Consider the following 13,303-nt stretch of genomic DNA (forward strand, 5'->3'; position numbering starts at 1 on the left):
TGGAGGCAGCCAGTCTCATTCATAGAGACAGTCCTGAAGCCAGCCAGTCTCATTCATAGAGACAGTCCTGGAGCCAGCCAGTCTCATTCATAGAGACAGTCCTGAAGGCAGCCAGTCTCATTCATAGAGACAGTCCTGAAGGCAGCCAGTCTCATTCATAGAGACAGTCCTGGAGGCAGCCAGTCTCATTCATAGAGACAGTCCTGGAGGCAGCCAGTCTCATTCATAGAGACAGTCCTGGAGGCAGCCAGTCTCATTCATAGAGACAGTCCTGGAGGCAGCCAGTCTCATTCATAGAGACAGTCCTGGAGGCAGCCAGTCTCATTCATAGAGACAGTCCTGAAGGCAGCCAGTCTCATTCATAGAGACAGTCCTGAAGGCAGCCAGTCTCATTCATAGAGACAGTCCTGGAGGCAGCCAGTCTCATTCATAGAGACAGTCCTGGAGGCAGCCAGTCTCATTCATAGAGACAGTCCTGGAGGCAGCCAGTCTCATTCATAGAGACAGTCCTGAAGGCAGCCAGTCTCATTCATAGAGACAGTCCTGAAGGCAGCCAGTCTCATTCATAGAGACAGTCCTGGAGGCAGCCAGTCTCATTCATAGAGACAGTCCTGGAGGCAGCCAGTCTCATTCATAGAGACAGTCCTGGAGGCAACCAGTCTCATTCATAGAGACAGTCCTGAAGGCAGCCAGTCTCATTCATAGAGACAGTCCTGGAGGCAGCCAGTCTCATTCATAGAGACAGTCCTGAAGGCAGCCAGTCTCATTCATAGAGACAGTCCTGAAGGCAGCCAGTCTCATTCATAGAGACAGTCCTGAAGGCAGCCAGTCTCATTCATAGAGACAGTCCTGAAGGCAGCCAGTCTCATTCATAGAGACAGTCCTGAATGCAGCCAGTCTCATTCATAGAGACAGTCCTGAAGGCAGCCAGTCTCATTCATAGAGACAGTCCTGAAGGCAGCCAGTCTCATTCATAGAGACAGTCCTGGAGGCAGCCAGTCTCATTCATAGAGACAGTCCTGAAGGTAGCCAGTCTCATTCATAGAGACAGTCCTGGAGGCAGCCAGTCTCATTCATAGAGACGGTCCTGGAGTCAGCCAGTCTCATTCATAGAGACAGTCCTGAAGGCAGCCAGTCTCATTCATAGAGACAGTCCTGGAGGAAGCCAGTCTCATTCATAGAGACAGTCCTGAAGGCAGCCAGTCTCATTCATAGAGACAGTCCTGGAGGAAGCCAGTCTCATTCATAGAGACAGTCCTGGAGGAAGCCAGTCTCATTCATAGAGACAGTCCTGGAGGAAGCCAGTCTCATTCATAGAGACAGTCCTGGAGGCAGCCAGTCTCATTCATAGAGACAGTCCTGGAGGCAGCCAGTCTCATTCATAGAGACAGTCCTGAAGGCAGCCAGTCTCATTCATAGAGTACTGCTGGGAGAGAGATCACTCAAAATGTTCCTACCATCCCTTACATACAGCAAATAAAACAAGAACATGTAGCCTAATCTATAACATAAAACAGTCAATACTGTAGCTATGGTATATTTATGGCACTAAGAGTACAGTGTAGGCTATGCACAGTGTTAAATCAGATATGAAAGACATCCAAGCCTTTTATTCCTATATGCAGAAATCCTCTATATTCTTTTGAATATGGTACACTTCTAAGTGCTGCTATGACAGAGCTTTCAATTCCTATAAAAGGCTCAGATTCAACCTATTTAAACCCCATCATCCCTGCAGTCAGGAGATCCATTAAGGTCCTAAGTCTGATTATATTTCAGTCTCATTCTCCTTCTCCTGGTGTCGTCAACAACGCTCTGTGCCTTGGTCTGAAGGGTAGCCTACTGTCTGAAGGGTAGCCTGCTGTCTGAAGGGTAGCCTGCTGTCTGAAGGGTAGCCTGCTGTCTGAAGGGTAGCCTGCTGTCTGAAGGGTAGCCTGCTGTCTGAAGGGTAGTCTGCTGTCTGAAGGGTAGTCTGCTGTCTGAAGGGGTAGTCTGCTGTCTGAAGGGTAGCCTGCTGTCTGAAGGGTAGCCTGCTGTCTGAAGGGTAGCCTGCTGTCTGAAGGGTAGCCTGCTGTCTGAAGGGTAGTCTGCTGTCTGAAGGGTAGTCTGCTGTCTGAAGGGTAGTCTGCTGTCTGAAGGGGTAGTCTGCTGTCTGAAGGGTAGCCTGCTGTCTGAAGGGTAGCCTGCTGTCTGAAGGGTAGCCTGCTGTCTGAAGGGTAGCCTGCTGTCTGAAGGGTAGCCTGCTGTCTGAAGGGTAGCCTGCTGTCTGAAGGGTAGCCTGCTGTCTGAAGGGTAGTCTGCTGTCTGAAGGGTAGCCTGCTGTCTGAAGGGTAGTCTGCTGTCTGAAGGGTAGCCTGCTGTCTGAAGGGTAGCCTGCTGTCTGAAGGGTAGCCTACTGTCTGAAGGGTAGCCTGCTGTCTGAAGGGTAGCCTGCTGTCTGAAGGGTAGCCTGCTGTCTGAAGGGTAGTCTGCTGTCTGAAGGGTAGTCTGCTGTCTGAAGGGTAGCCTGCTGTCTGAAGGGTAGCCTGCTGTCTGAAGGGTAGCCTGCTGTCTGAAGGGTAGCCTGCTGTCTGAAGGGTAGTCTGCTGTCTGAAGGGTAGCCTGCTGTCTGAAGGGTAGTCTGCTGTCTGAAGGGTAGCCTGCTGTCTGAAGGGTAGCCTGCTGTCTGAAGGGTAGTCTACTGTCTGAAGGGTAGCCTGCTGTCTGAAGGGTAGCCTGCTGTCTGAAGGGTAGCCTGCTGTCTGAAGGGTAGCCTGCTGTCTGAAGGGTAGTCTGCTGTCTGAAGGGTAGCCTGCTGTCTGAAGGGTAGCCTGCTGTCTGAAGGGTAGCCTGCTGTCTGAAGGGTAGCCTGCTGTCTGAAGGGTAGCCCGCTGTCTGAAGGGTAGTCTGCTGTCTGAAGGGTAGCCTGCTGGCTGAAGGGTAGCCTGCTGTCTGAAGGGTAGCCTGCTGTCTGAAAGGTAGTCTGCTGTCTGAAGGGTAGCCTGCTGTCTGAAGGGTAGCCTGCTGTCTGAAGGGTAGCCTGCTGTCTGAAGGGTAGTCTACTGTCTGAAGGGTAGTCTGCTGTCTGAAGGGTAGTCTACTGTCTGAAGGGTAGCCTGCTGTCTGAAGGGTAGCCTGCTGTCTGAAGGGTAGCCTGCTGTCTGAAGGGTAGTCTGCTGTCTGAAGGGTAGTCTACTGTCTGAAGGGTAGCCTGCTGTCTGAAGGGTAGCCTGCTGTCTGAAGGGTAGCCTGCTGTCTGAAGGGTAGTCTACTGGTATGGAAGGAGAGAAAGTGGTCAATAGAAGCTTATGTAATGTTGCAATTGAAAGTGAAATGACACTGGAACCTCTGTTCCATTCAACAAATGATATCTGAATAACCTTCTTGATTAACTGAAACGGCCGGATAGTCATTTTCATGACTCAAACATGACACACAAAATAACATGAGACATTTTAAAACTTACAGAAAGAAGACTTATGTTTCAGTCAGGAGTATAGACCCTTTAACCAACCAAGGATGTAATCACTATCTGTCTGTTAGTAGATTGGAGATGGTGTTTCAGTCAGGAGTATAGACCCCTTAACCAACCAAGGATTTAAACACTATCTGTCTGTTAGTAGATTGGAGATGGTGTTTCAGTCAGGAGTATAGACCCCTTAACCAACCAAGGATTTAAACACTATCTGTCTGTTAGTAGATTGGAGATGGTGTTTCAGTCAGGAGTATAGACCCCTTAACCAACCAAGGATTTAAACACTATCTGTCTGTTAGTAGGTTGGAGATGGTGTTTCAGTCAGGAGTATAGACCCCTTAACCAACCAAGGATTTAAACACTATCTGTCTGTTAGTAGATTGGAGATGGTGTTTCAGTCAGGAGTATAGACCCCTTAACCAACCAAGGATGGAAAAACTATCTGTCTGTTAGTAGATTGGAGATGGTGTTTCAGTCAGGAGTATAGACCCCTTAACCAACCAAGGATTTAAACACTATCTGTCTGTTAGTAGGTTGGAGCTGGTGTTTAATGGAGTCCACAATCAGAGGGACAGATAAAGAGTTAAACGGATTAACAGACACCGTATAACAGTGTCATTGTATCAGTATCTAACTCAGCTACTCATTTGATTTGTAGACTAAAGTAATCAAATGTGTTCTCAAGGCAAAGCCTTGCCATCAAAAGGAAAAAAGGTCCCAAACCAGTTTGGAGAAGCTCAGAGGACTCCAGAATAAACCACAATACAAACCATCCCAATACTACACACTACAGTACCAGTCCCAGTGATAAATCATCAAAGCTGAAATGACAAGTGGTATCCTCTGGTCCTGGAGAGATACCGGTCCCGCACAGGCTTTTATTCTAGCCCATCACTAGGACACCTGATTTAAATAATCAATGAAGGTATTCAGTCTGGGTCACGATTAGCTTGATTCAGTTGTGTTACTGCAGGGCTGGAACGAAAGCCTGCACACCCGGTAGCACTCCAGGACAGGAGTCGGAGAGCCCAGTGTTGTTAAACACAGGATAAAGAGTACATCCACAGACTACAGAGAGAGAGAGAGACTTGATTGGTCTCAGTCCACCACCCTGAACCCAGACTTGAAGGATTCTCTTACCATTGTATGGACATGTACGTAACTGAGACACAGCTGAAACACAGATAGCACCACTCAAATATAGGTTCCTAATTCATAACAGTCTACGGGACAGTATTACAGTGTCATAACAGTATTATAATCATACTACGGGACAGTATTACCGTGTCATAAGAGTGAACGGGACAGTTTTACAGTGGCACAAGTATTATAATCAAGTGTTACAAATCTCAAAAAGACTTTTGTTGTTGTTGTTATCAATCAATTCATGAGACCTGCATGTAGACCTAGAGGTAGACCTAGAGGTAGACCTAGATGTAGACCTGCATGTAGACCTGCATGTAGACCTGCATGTAGACCTAGATGTAGACCTGCATGTAGACCTGCATGTAGACCTAGATGTAGACCTGCATGTAGACCTGCATGTAGACCTGCATGTAGACCTAGATGTAGACCTAGATGTAGACCTAGAGGTAGACCTAGATGTAGACCTAGATGTAGACCTGCATGTAGACCTAGATGTAGACCTAGAGGTAGACCTAGATGTAGACCAACCCTAATATCATATCGAGGAATCATTTCAAGACCCATAAAATACAAAGACAGAGGGTATAAACATGTCACTTACTACAGAGGGTATAAACATGTCACTTACTACAGAGGGTATAAACATGTGACTTACTCGTTCCAGGAACCACCAGCAGATACAGACCATCTAATGTTGCAACTACAGCATCGTTGTACAAGTTCTTCCAAGGGATCTTCAATGTCAGTTTTCCTGAAAAACAACAAGATTCTCTAGTCAATGGGAAGGCAATGGGAAGGCAATGGGAAGTCAATGGGAAGTCAATGGGAAGGCAATGAGAAGTAAATGGGAAGGCAATGGGAAGTCAATGGGAAGGCAATGGGAAGTAAATGGGAAGGCAATGGGAAGTCAATGGGAAGTCAATGGGAAGGCAATGGGAAGTCAATGGGAAGGCAATGGGAAGGCAATGGGAAGTCAATGGGAAGTCAATGGGAAGGCAATGGGAAGTCAATGGGAAGTCAATGGGAAGTCAATGGGAAGTCAATGGGAAGTCAATGGGAAGGCAATGGGAAGTCAATGGGAAGTCAATGGGAAGGCAATGGGAAGTCAAGAGGATGCAATAACTGTCTAATGTATACATATGTGTTCTTCAATAGCCTTAACTCACGGTATTCAATAGACTTGACTAACTGCAACCTATGCTATTTGATCACCTTGTCCACCATCTAAAAGCTTGACTGAATACATTCATGGTGGTTGTTTGATTGGGTTGAGCCTCTGTGCCTCTGATCTATTGAATTACATGTAGTCTGCACCAAGAATAGCTGGCACCATTTTTCTGGCTTAACATCTTTTCCTTCATAAAGACTTTTCAATCCCCACGACACTGTCTTTTATATTCCAACTCACATAACAGCTCTAAGCAGACAGCACCGTCCGTCTGAAGAATAGGCTCTGACTAGACACCTTCGAAATGTCATCAGAATCCCTTTGCTGCGGCTGCGAAAACCTGAATAAAAATGTTTTATTCAATCCATTTATTGATAAGGCCAGACACAGGCTACCCAACGGTTTTTAGCTGGAGCCTAATTCAATGTAGGGCTAACACTGTGCTGCTGGTAATGAATCAAATAAAAAAACTTCAAAAACATCCATTCATTCATTCATAAATGGCACAAACAGCATCTATTTTCTAATCAGGACTTATTAACTGTCGTGATTGGGGGAAATAGTGATAAAGTTACATATTGCATATATTTATAGTATTATATCGTTACTTTGACTCAGAGTATGTCTTTTTTTGCTGGGTATTGTTAGCTAGTGCTACCTGAGTCATACCTGAATCAGCTTTTTATGCCGTTTGCCTCCATCTTCTTAATACACTGAACAGAAATATAAAACGCAACATGTAAAGTGTTGGTCCCATGTTTCATGAGCTGAAATAAAAGATCCCCCAAAAAATGTTCAATACGCACAAAAAGCTTATTTCTCTCAAATGTTGTGCACACATTTTTTTACATCCCTGTTAAGTGAGCATTTCTCCTTGGCCAAGATAATCCATCCACCTGACAGGTGTGGCATATCAAGAAGCCGATTAAACAGCATGATCATTACACAGGTGCACCTTGTGCTGGGGACAATAAAAGGCCACTAAAATGTGAAGTTTTGTCACACAACACAATACCACAAGTTTTGAGGGAGCGTGCAACTGGCATGCTGACTGCAGGAATGTCCACCAGAGCTGTTGCCAGACAATTGAATGTTCATTTCTCTACCATAAGCCGCCTCCAACGTCGTTTTAGAGAATTTGGCAGTATGTCTAAACGGCCTCACAACCGCAGACCACGTGAATGGCGTCGTGTGGGCGAGCGGTTTGCTGATGTCAACGTTGTGAACAGAGTGCCCCATGGTGGTGGTGGGGTTACGGTATGGGCAGACATAGGCTACAGGCAACAAACACAATTGCATTTTATCGATGGCAATTTCAATGCACAGAGACACCGTGACGAGATCGTGAGGCCCATTGTCGTGCCATTGACTGTGGGAAGCATTGGAGTCAACATGGGCCAAGCATCCCTGTGGAACGCCTTCCGACACCTTGTAGAGTCCACGCCCCGACGAATCGAGGCTGTTCTGAGGGCAAAAACGGGGGTGCAACTCAATATTAGGATGGTACACTCAGTGTATGGGCTAGTCAACTCCTATGGTGTTTAACAGGACAATGATCATATGAGTTGGCAATACAGATCTGTTATATAGGCTAATTGAACTCTAGAAGACAATGGAAGGATAAATATCATATCTTACTGAGCTCCAGGATTCTTTTAGTTCAATATTAACCAAATTGGGTTTGAGTACCCAAAACGTTCAGGCCTACATTTCTTTAGCTTTCTTTCTCTTAGGCCTAAATTAGAAGGTTGAACTTGGGGGTGAATCGTTTGCGGAGGAAACTAGCCAATAGCCAAGCTATTCAGCAGGAGGGTTCTTCTGTACTCCTTGGATGTCCTTAGGGACTTCTATAGAACTGATGGGAAGGTGGTGAGCTCGGATGATAGTAGCAACGATGGTCATCCTTAGGATCAGTAGGCGACTACGGAGGGGTGCCTGCTGGTATAGAGGTACCTCCACCGTCCTTCCCAAACGCTGCCCTGACCTTGGTTAGGAGATATCCAAGAACCCCCACCATAGAACGAAACCCCTGGCTTCGGCGAGGAGATCCAATTAGACCTATGGTCTAATGGGGCATTATGATGGTAGAGGCGCCTCTAAGTTAATCTTGAAGTAGCACCATCGTCGAGCCATTTTAGAATAAATTAGAAGGCTTTAATCTAGACTCATGAATGAAGTGTAAATATATAATGAACAGGCTACCTCTGTTCCTCTGGGGGGTCTCTGATGTTCTGAGGAAAACAACAGACCATCCTGGGAGAGATGAAACACCGACGTTGGCCGTACTCTGGTCTGATTAGTGGAGTGGCAAGTCATTCAGGTCAATATGATGAAGAACAAAAACTCCAGTCACAAATTCACTGTCTTATTGACCACACCACAACCACACCACAACCAGATCACATGTTGCTGGTGTTATCTAGCTAGCAGCAGATATACAGAGGCCAGACCAAACACCTCTTAGCCAGTAGTCACCAGCTGTGGATCAGAGAGAACCTCATTCATTAAGCCCATCTCCAGGGATGTAGTCTTGTTTTCTACAGCGACGGTGGGAAGAGACTGGTGGTAGGTAATGTAATCTTGTTTTCTACAGCGGCTGTGGGAAGAGACGCGTGGTAGGTAATGTAGTCTTGTTTTCTACAGCGGCTGTGGGAAGAGACGCGTGGTAGGTAATGTAGTCTTGTTTTCTACAGCGGCTGTAAGAAGAGACTGGTGGTAGGTAATGTAGTCTTGTTTTCTACAGCGACTGTGGGAAGAGACTGGTGGTAGGTAATGTAGTCTTGTTTTCTACAGCGGCTGTAAGAAGAGACTGGTGGTAGGTAATGTAGTCTTGTTTTCTACAGCGGCTGTGGGAAGAGACTGGTGGTAGGTAATGTAATCCTGTTTTCTACAGCGACTGTGGGAAGAGACTGGTGGTAGGTAATGTAGTCTTGTTTTCTACAGCGACTGTGGGAAGAGACTGGTGGTAGGTAATGTAATCTTGTTTTCTACAGCGGCTGTGGGAAGAGACTGGTGGTAGGTAATGTAGTCTTGTTTTCTACAGCGGCTGTGGGAAGAGACTGGTGGTAGGTAATGTAGTCTTGTTTTCTACAGCGACTGTGGGAAGAGACTGGTGGTAGGTAATGTAATCTTGTTTTCTACAGCGGCTGTGGGAAGAGACTGGTGGTAGGTAATGTAGTCTTGTTTTCTACAGCGGCTGTGGGAAGAAACTGGTGGTAGGTAATGTAGTCTTGTTTTCTACAGCGGCTGTAAGAAGAGACTGGTGGTAGGTAATGTAGTCTTGTTTTCTACAGCGACTGTGGGAAGAGACGCGTGGTAGGTAATGTAATCCTGTTTTCTACAGCGACTGTGGGAAGAGACTCGTGGTAGGTAATGTAATCTTGTTTTCTACAGCGACTGTGGGAAGAGACTGGTGGTAGGTAATGTAATCCTGTTTTGTACAGCGGCTGTAGGAAGAGACTTGTGGTAGGTAATGTAGTCTTGTTTTCTACAGCGGCTGTGGGAAGAGACTGGTGGTAGGTAATGTAGTCTTGTTTTCTACAGCGACTGTGGGAAGAGACTGGTGGTAGGTAATGTAGTCTTGTTTTCTACAGCGACTGTGGGAAGAGACTGGTGGTAGGTAATGTAGTCTTGTTTTCTCCAGCGACTGTGGGAAGAGACTGGTGGTAGGTAATGTAGTCTTGTTTTCTCCAGCGGCTGTGGGAAGAGACTGGTGGTAGGTAATGTAGTCTTGTTTTCTACAGCGACTGTGGGAAGAGACTGGTGGTAGGTAATGTAGTCTTGTTTTCTACAGCGACTGTGGGAAGAGACTGGTGGTAGGTAATGTAGTCTTGTTTTCTACTGCGACTGTGGGAAGAGACTTGTGGTAGGTAATGTAGTCTTGTTTTCTACAGCGACTGTGGGAAGAGACTGGTGGTAGGTAATGTAGTCTTGTTTTCTACAGCGACTGTGGGAAGAGACTGGTGGTAGGTAATGTAGTCTTGTTTTCTACAGCGACTGTGGGAAGAGACTGGTGGTAGGTAATGTAGTCTTGTTTTCTACAGCGACTGTGGGAAGAGACTGGTGGTAGGTAATGTAGTCTTGTTTTCTACAGCGACTGTGGGAAGAGACTGGTGGTAGGTAATGTAGTCTTGTTTTCTACAGCGACTGTGGGAAGAGACTGGTGGTAGGTAATGTAATCTTGTTTTCTACAGCGACTGTGGGAAGAGACTGGTGGTAGGTAATGTAGTCTTGTTTTCTACAGCGACTGTGGGAAGAGACTGGTGGTAGGTAATGTAGTCTTGTTTTCTACAGCGGCTGTGGGAAGAGACTGGTGGTAGGTAATGTAGTCTTGTTTTCTACAGCGACTGTGGGAAGAGACTGGTGGTAGGTAATGTAATCTTGTTTTCTACAGCGGCTGTGGGAAGAGACTGGTGGTAGGTAATGTAGTCTTGTTTTCTACAGCGGCTGTGGGAAGAAACTGGTGGTAGGTAATGTAGTCTTGTTTTCTACAGCGGCTGTAAGAAGAGACTGGTGGTAGGTAATGTAGTCTTGTTTTCTACAGCGACTGTGGGAAGAGACGCGTGGTAGGTAATGTAATCCTGTTTTCTACAGCGACTGTGGGAAGAGACTCGTGGTAGGTAATGTAATCTTGTTTTCTACAGCGACTGTGGGAAGAGACTGGTGGTAGGTAATGTAATCCTGTTTTGTACAGCGGCTGTAGGAAGAGACTTGTGGTAGGTAATGTAGTCTTGTTTTCTACAGCGGCTGTGGGAAGAGACTGGTGGTAGGTAATGTAGTCTTGTTTTCTACAGCGACTGTGGGAAGAGACTGGTGGTAGGTAATGTAGTCTTGTTTTCTACAGCGACTGTGGGAAGAGACTGGTGGTAGGTAATGTAGTCTTGTTTTCTCCAGCGACTGTGGGAAGAGACTGGTGGTAGGTAATGTAGTCTTGTTTTCTCCAGCGGCTGTGGGAAGAGACTGGTGGTAGGTAATGTAGTCTTGTTTTCTACAGCGACTGTGGGAAGAGACTGGTGGTAGGTAATGTAGTCTTGTTTTCTACAGCGACTGTGGGAAGAGACTGGTGGTAGGTAATGTAGTCTTGTTTTCTACTGCGACTGTGGGAAGAGACTTGTGGTAGGTAATGTAGTCTTGTTTTCTACAGCGACTGTGGGAAGAGACTGGTGGTAGGTAATGTAATCTTGTTTTCTACAGCGACTGTGGGAAGAGACTGGTGGTAGGTAATGTAGTCTTGTTTTCTACAGCGGCTTTGTGAGAAGAGACTGGCGGTAGGTAATGTAGTCTTGTTTTCTACAGCAGCTGTGGGAAGAGACGCGTGGTAGGTAATGTAGTCTTGTTTTCTACAGCAGCTGTGGGAAGAGACGCGTGGTAGTCAATGTAGTCTTGTTTTCTACAGCAGCTGTGGGAAGAGACTGGTGGTAGGTAATGTAGTCTTGTTTTCTACAGCAGCTGTGGGAAGAGACGCGTGGTAGGTAATGTAGTCTTGTTTTCTACAGCAGCTGTGGGAAGAGACGCGTGGTAGTCAATGTAGTCTTGTTTTCTACAGCAGCTGTGGGAAGAGACGCGTGGTAGTCAATGTAGTCTTGTTTTCTACAGCGACTGTGGGAAGAGACTGGTGGTAGGTCATGTAATCTTGTTTTCTACAGCGACTGTGGGAAGAGACTGGTGGTAGGTAATGTAGTCTTGTTTTCTACAGCGACTGTGGGAAGAGACTGGTGGTAGGTAATGTAGTCTTGTTTTCTACAGCGACTGTGGGAAGAGACTGGTGGTAGGTAATGTAGTCTTGTTTTCTACAGCGACTGTGGGAAGAGACTGGTGGTAGGTAATGTAGTCTTGTTTTCTACAGCGACTGTGGGAAGAGACTGGTGGTAGGTAATGTAGTCTTGTTTTCTACAGCGGCTGTGGGAAGAGACTGGTGGTAGGTAATGTAGTCTTGTTTTCTACAGCGGCTGTGGGAAGAGACTGGTGGTAGGTAATGTAGTCTTGTTTTCTACAGCGACTGTGGGAAGAGACTGGTGGTAGGTAATGTAGTCTTGTTTTCTACAGCGGCTGTGGGAAGAGACTGGTGGTAGGTAATGTAATCTTGTTTTCTACAGCGACTGTGGGAAGAGACTGGTGGTAGGTAATGTAATCTTGTTTTCTACAGCGGCTGTGGGAAGAGACTGGTGGTAGGTAATGTAATCTTGTTTTCTACAGCGGCTGTGGGAAGAGACTGGTGGTAGGTAATGTAGTCTTGTTTTCTACAGCGACTGTGGGAAGAGACTGGTGGTAGGTAATGTAGTCTTGTTTTCTACAGCGACTGTGGGAAGAGACTGGTGGTAGGTAATGTAATCTTGTTTTCTACAGCGGCTGTGGGAAGAGACTGGTGGTAGGTAATGTAGTCTTGTTTTCTACAGCGGCTGTGGGAAGAGACTGGTGGTAGGTAATGTAGTCTTGTTTTCTACAGCGACTGTGGGAAGAGACTGGTGGTAGGTAATGTAATCTTGTTTTCTACAGCGGCTGTGGGAAGAGACTGGTGGTAGGTAATGTAGTCTTGTTTTCTACAGCGGCTGTGGGAAGAGACTGGTGGTAGGTAATGTAGTCTTGTTTTCTACAGCGGCTGTGGGAAGAGACTGGTGGTAGGTAATGTAGTCTTGTTTTCTACAGCGGCTGTGGGAAGAGACTGGTGGTAGGTAATGTAGTCTTGTTTTCTACAGCGGCTGTGGGAAGAGACTGGTGGTAGGTAATGTAGTCTTGTTTTCTACAGCGACTGTGGGAAGAGACTGGTGGTAGGTAATGTAATCTTGTTTTCTACAGCGGCTGTGGGAAGAGACTGGTGGTAGGTAATGTAGTCTTGTTTTCTACAGCGACTGTGGGAAGAGACTGGTGGTAGGTAATGTAGTCTTGTTTTCTACAGCGGCTGTGGGAAGAGACTGGTGGTAGGTAATGTAGTCTTGTTTTCTACAGCGACTGTGGGAAGAGACTGGTGGTAGGTAATGTAGTCTTGTTTTCTACAGCGACTGTGGGAAGAGACTGGTGGTAGGTAATGTAATCTTGTTTTCTACAGCGGCTGTGGGAAGAGACTGGTAATATTGTAGGCAGGAAGTCAGTGAACAGCAGTGGCTGTCAGCTCTCTAGTAGCACATTAATAGGTCAAATGTAATTATATCACCCGAACACTAAAATAACAAAGCCACGGGAGAGTTCTTCACATGTCGTGGTACAACCAACTTCAACTAGCCAAGGGCCTAGCTAAGATGACTAACAACTGAACAAGATAGCAATGTTTCAGAGTAAAAGGTCTTTGAGATATAAAAAAAAAAAAAATACCTAACAGTTGTTTACCTTCCCAGCTAATTCTAGTAAAGCCAAGCTTAGGGGCCTAGTTAACTAGCCAACAATAGAAGCAGACAACATTTCAGTCTGTAGAGAGGGGAGACGAGTGTGATGCGGAACATACAAAGGGACTCTAAAAGAGAAACAGAAACTATTTCAGTTGTTTACTACTTTCCAATAAACTGAAATGGATTAAAAGGTAAATGAAAATAGGTTCGTTC

At 46.0% G+C, this 13,303-nt stretch overlaps 1 protein-coding gene across 1 annotated transcript in view; it reads right to left on the reverse strand.

Moving 5' to 3' along the window:
- The window catches only part of LOC311118814 (intermembrane lipid transfer protein VPS13C-like), a gene marked incomplete at its 3' end in the record, with an annotated part of 129,692 nt that overhangs the window by 106,509 nt on the left and 9,880 nt on the right, over window positions 1-13,303 (reverse strand). Inside the window, 1 exon segment of the mRNA XM_084193597.1 lies at window positions 5,256-5,351. Within this exon segment, the coding sequence (XP_084049723.1) occupies window positions 5,256-5,351 (96 nt within the window).

The sequence above is a fragment of the Coregonus lavaretus genome (genome assembly GCF_964263955.1).
Source record: "Coregonus lavaretus genome assembly, contig: HAP1_SCAFFOLD_685, whole genome shotgun sequence".
NCBI classification, from domain to species: domain Eukaryota; kingdom Metazoa; phylum Chordata; class Actinopteri; order Salmoniformes; family Salmonidae; genus Coregonus; species Coregonus lavaretus.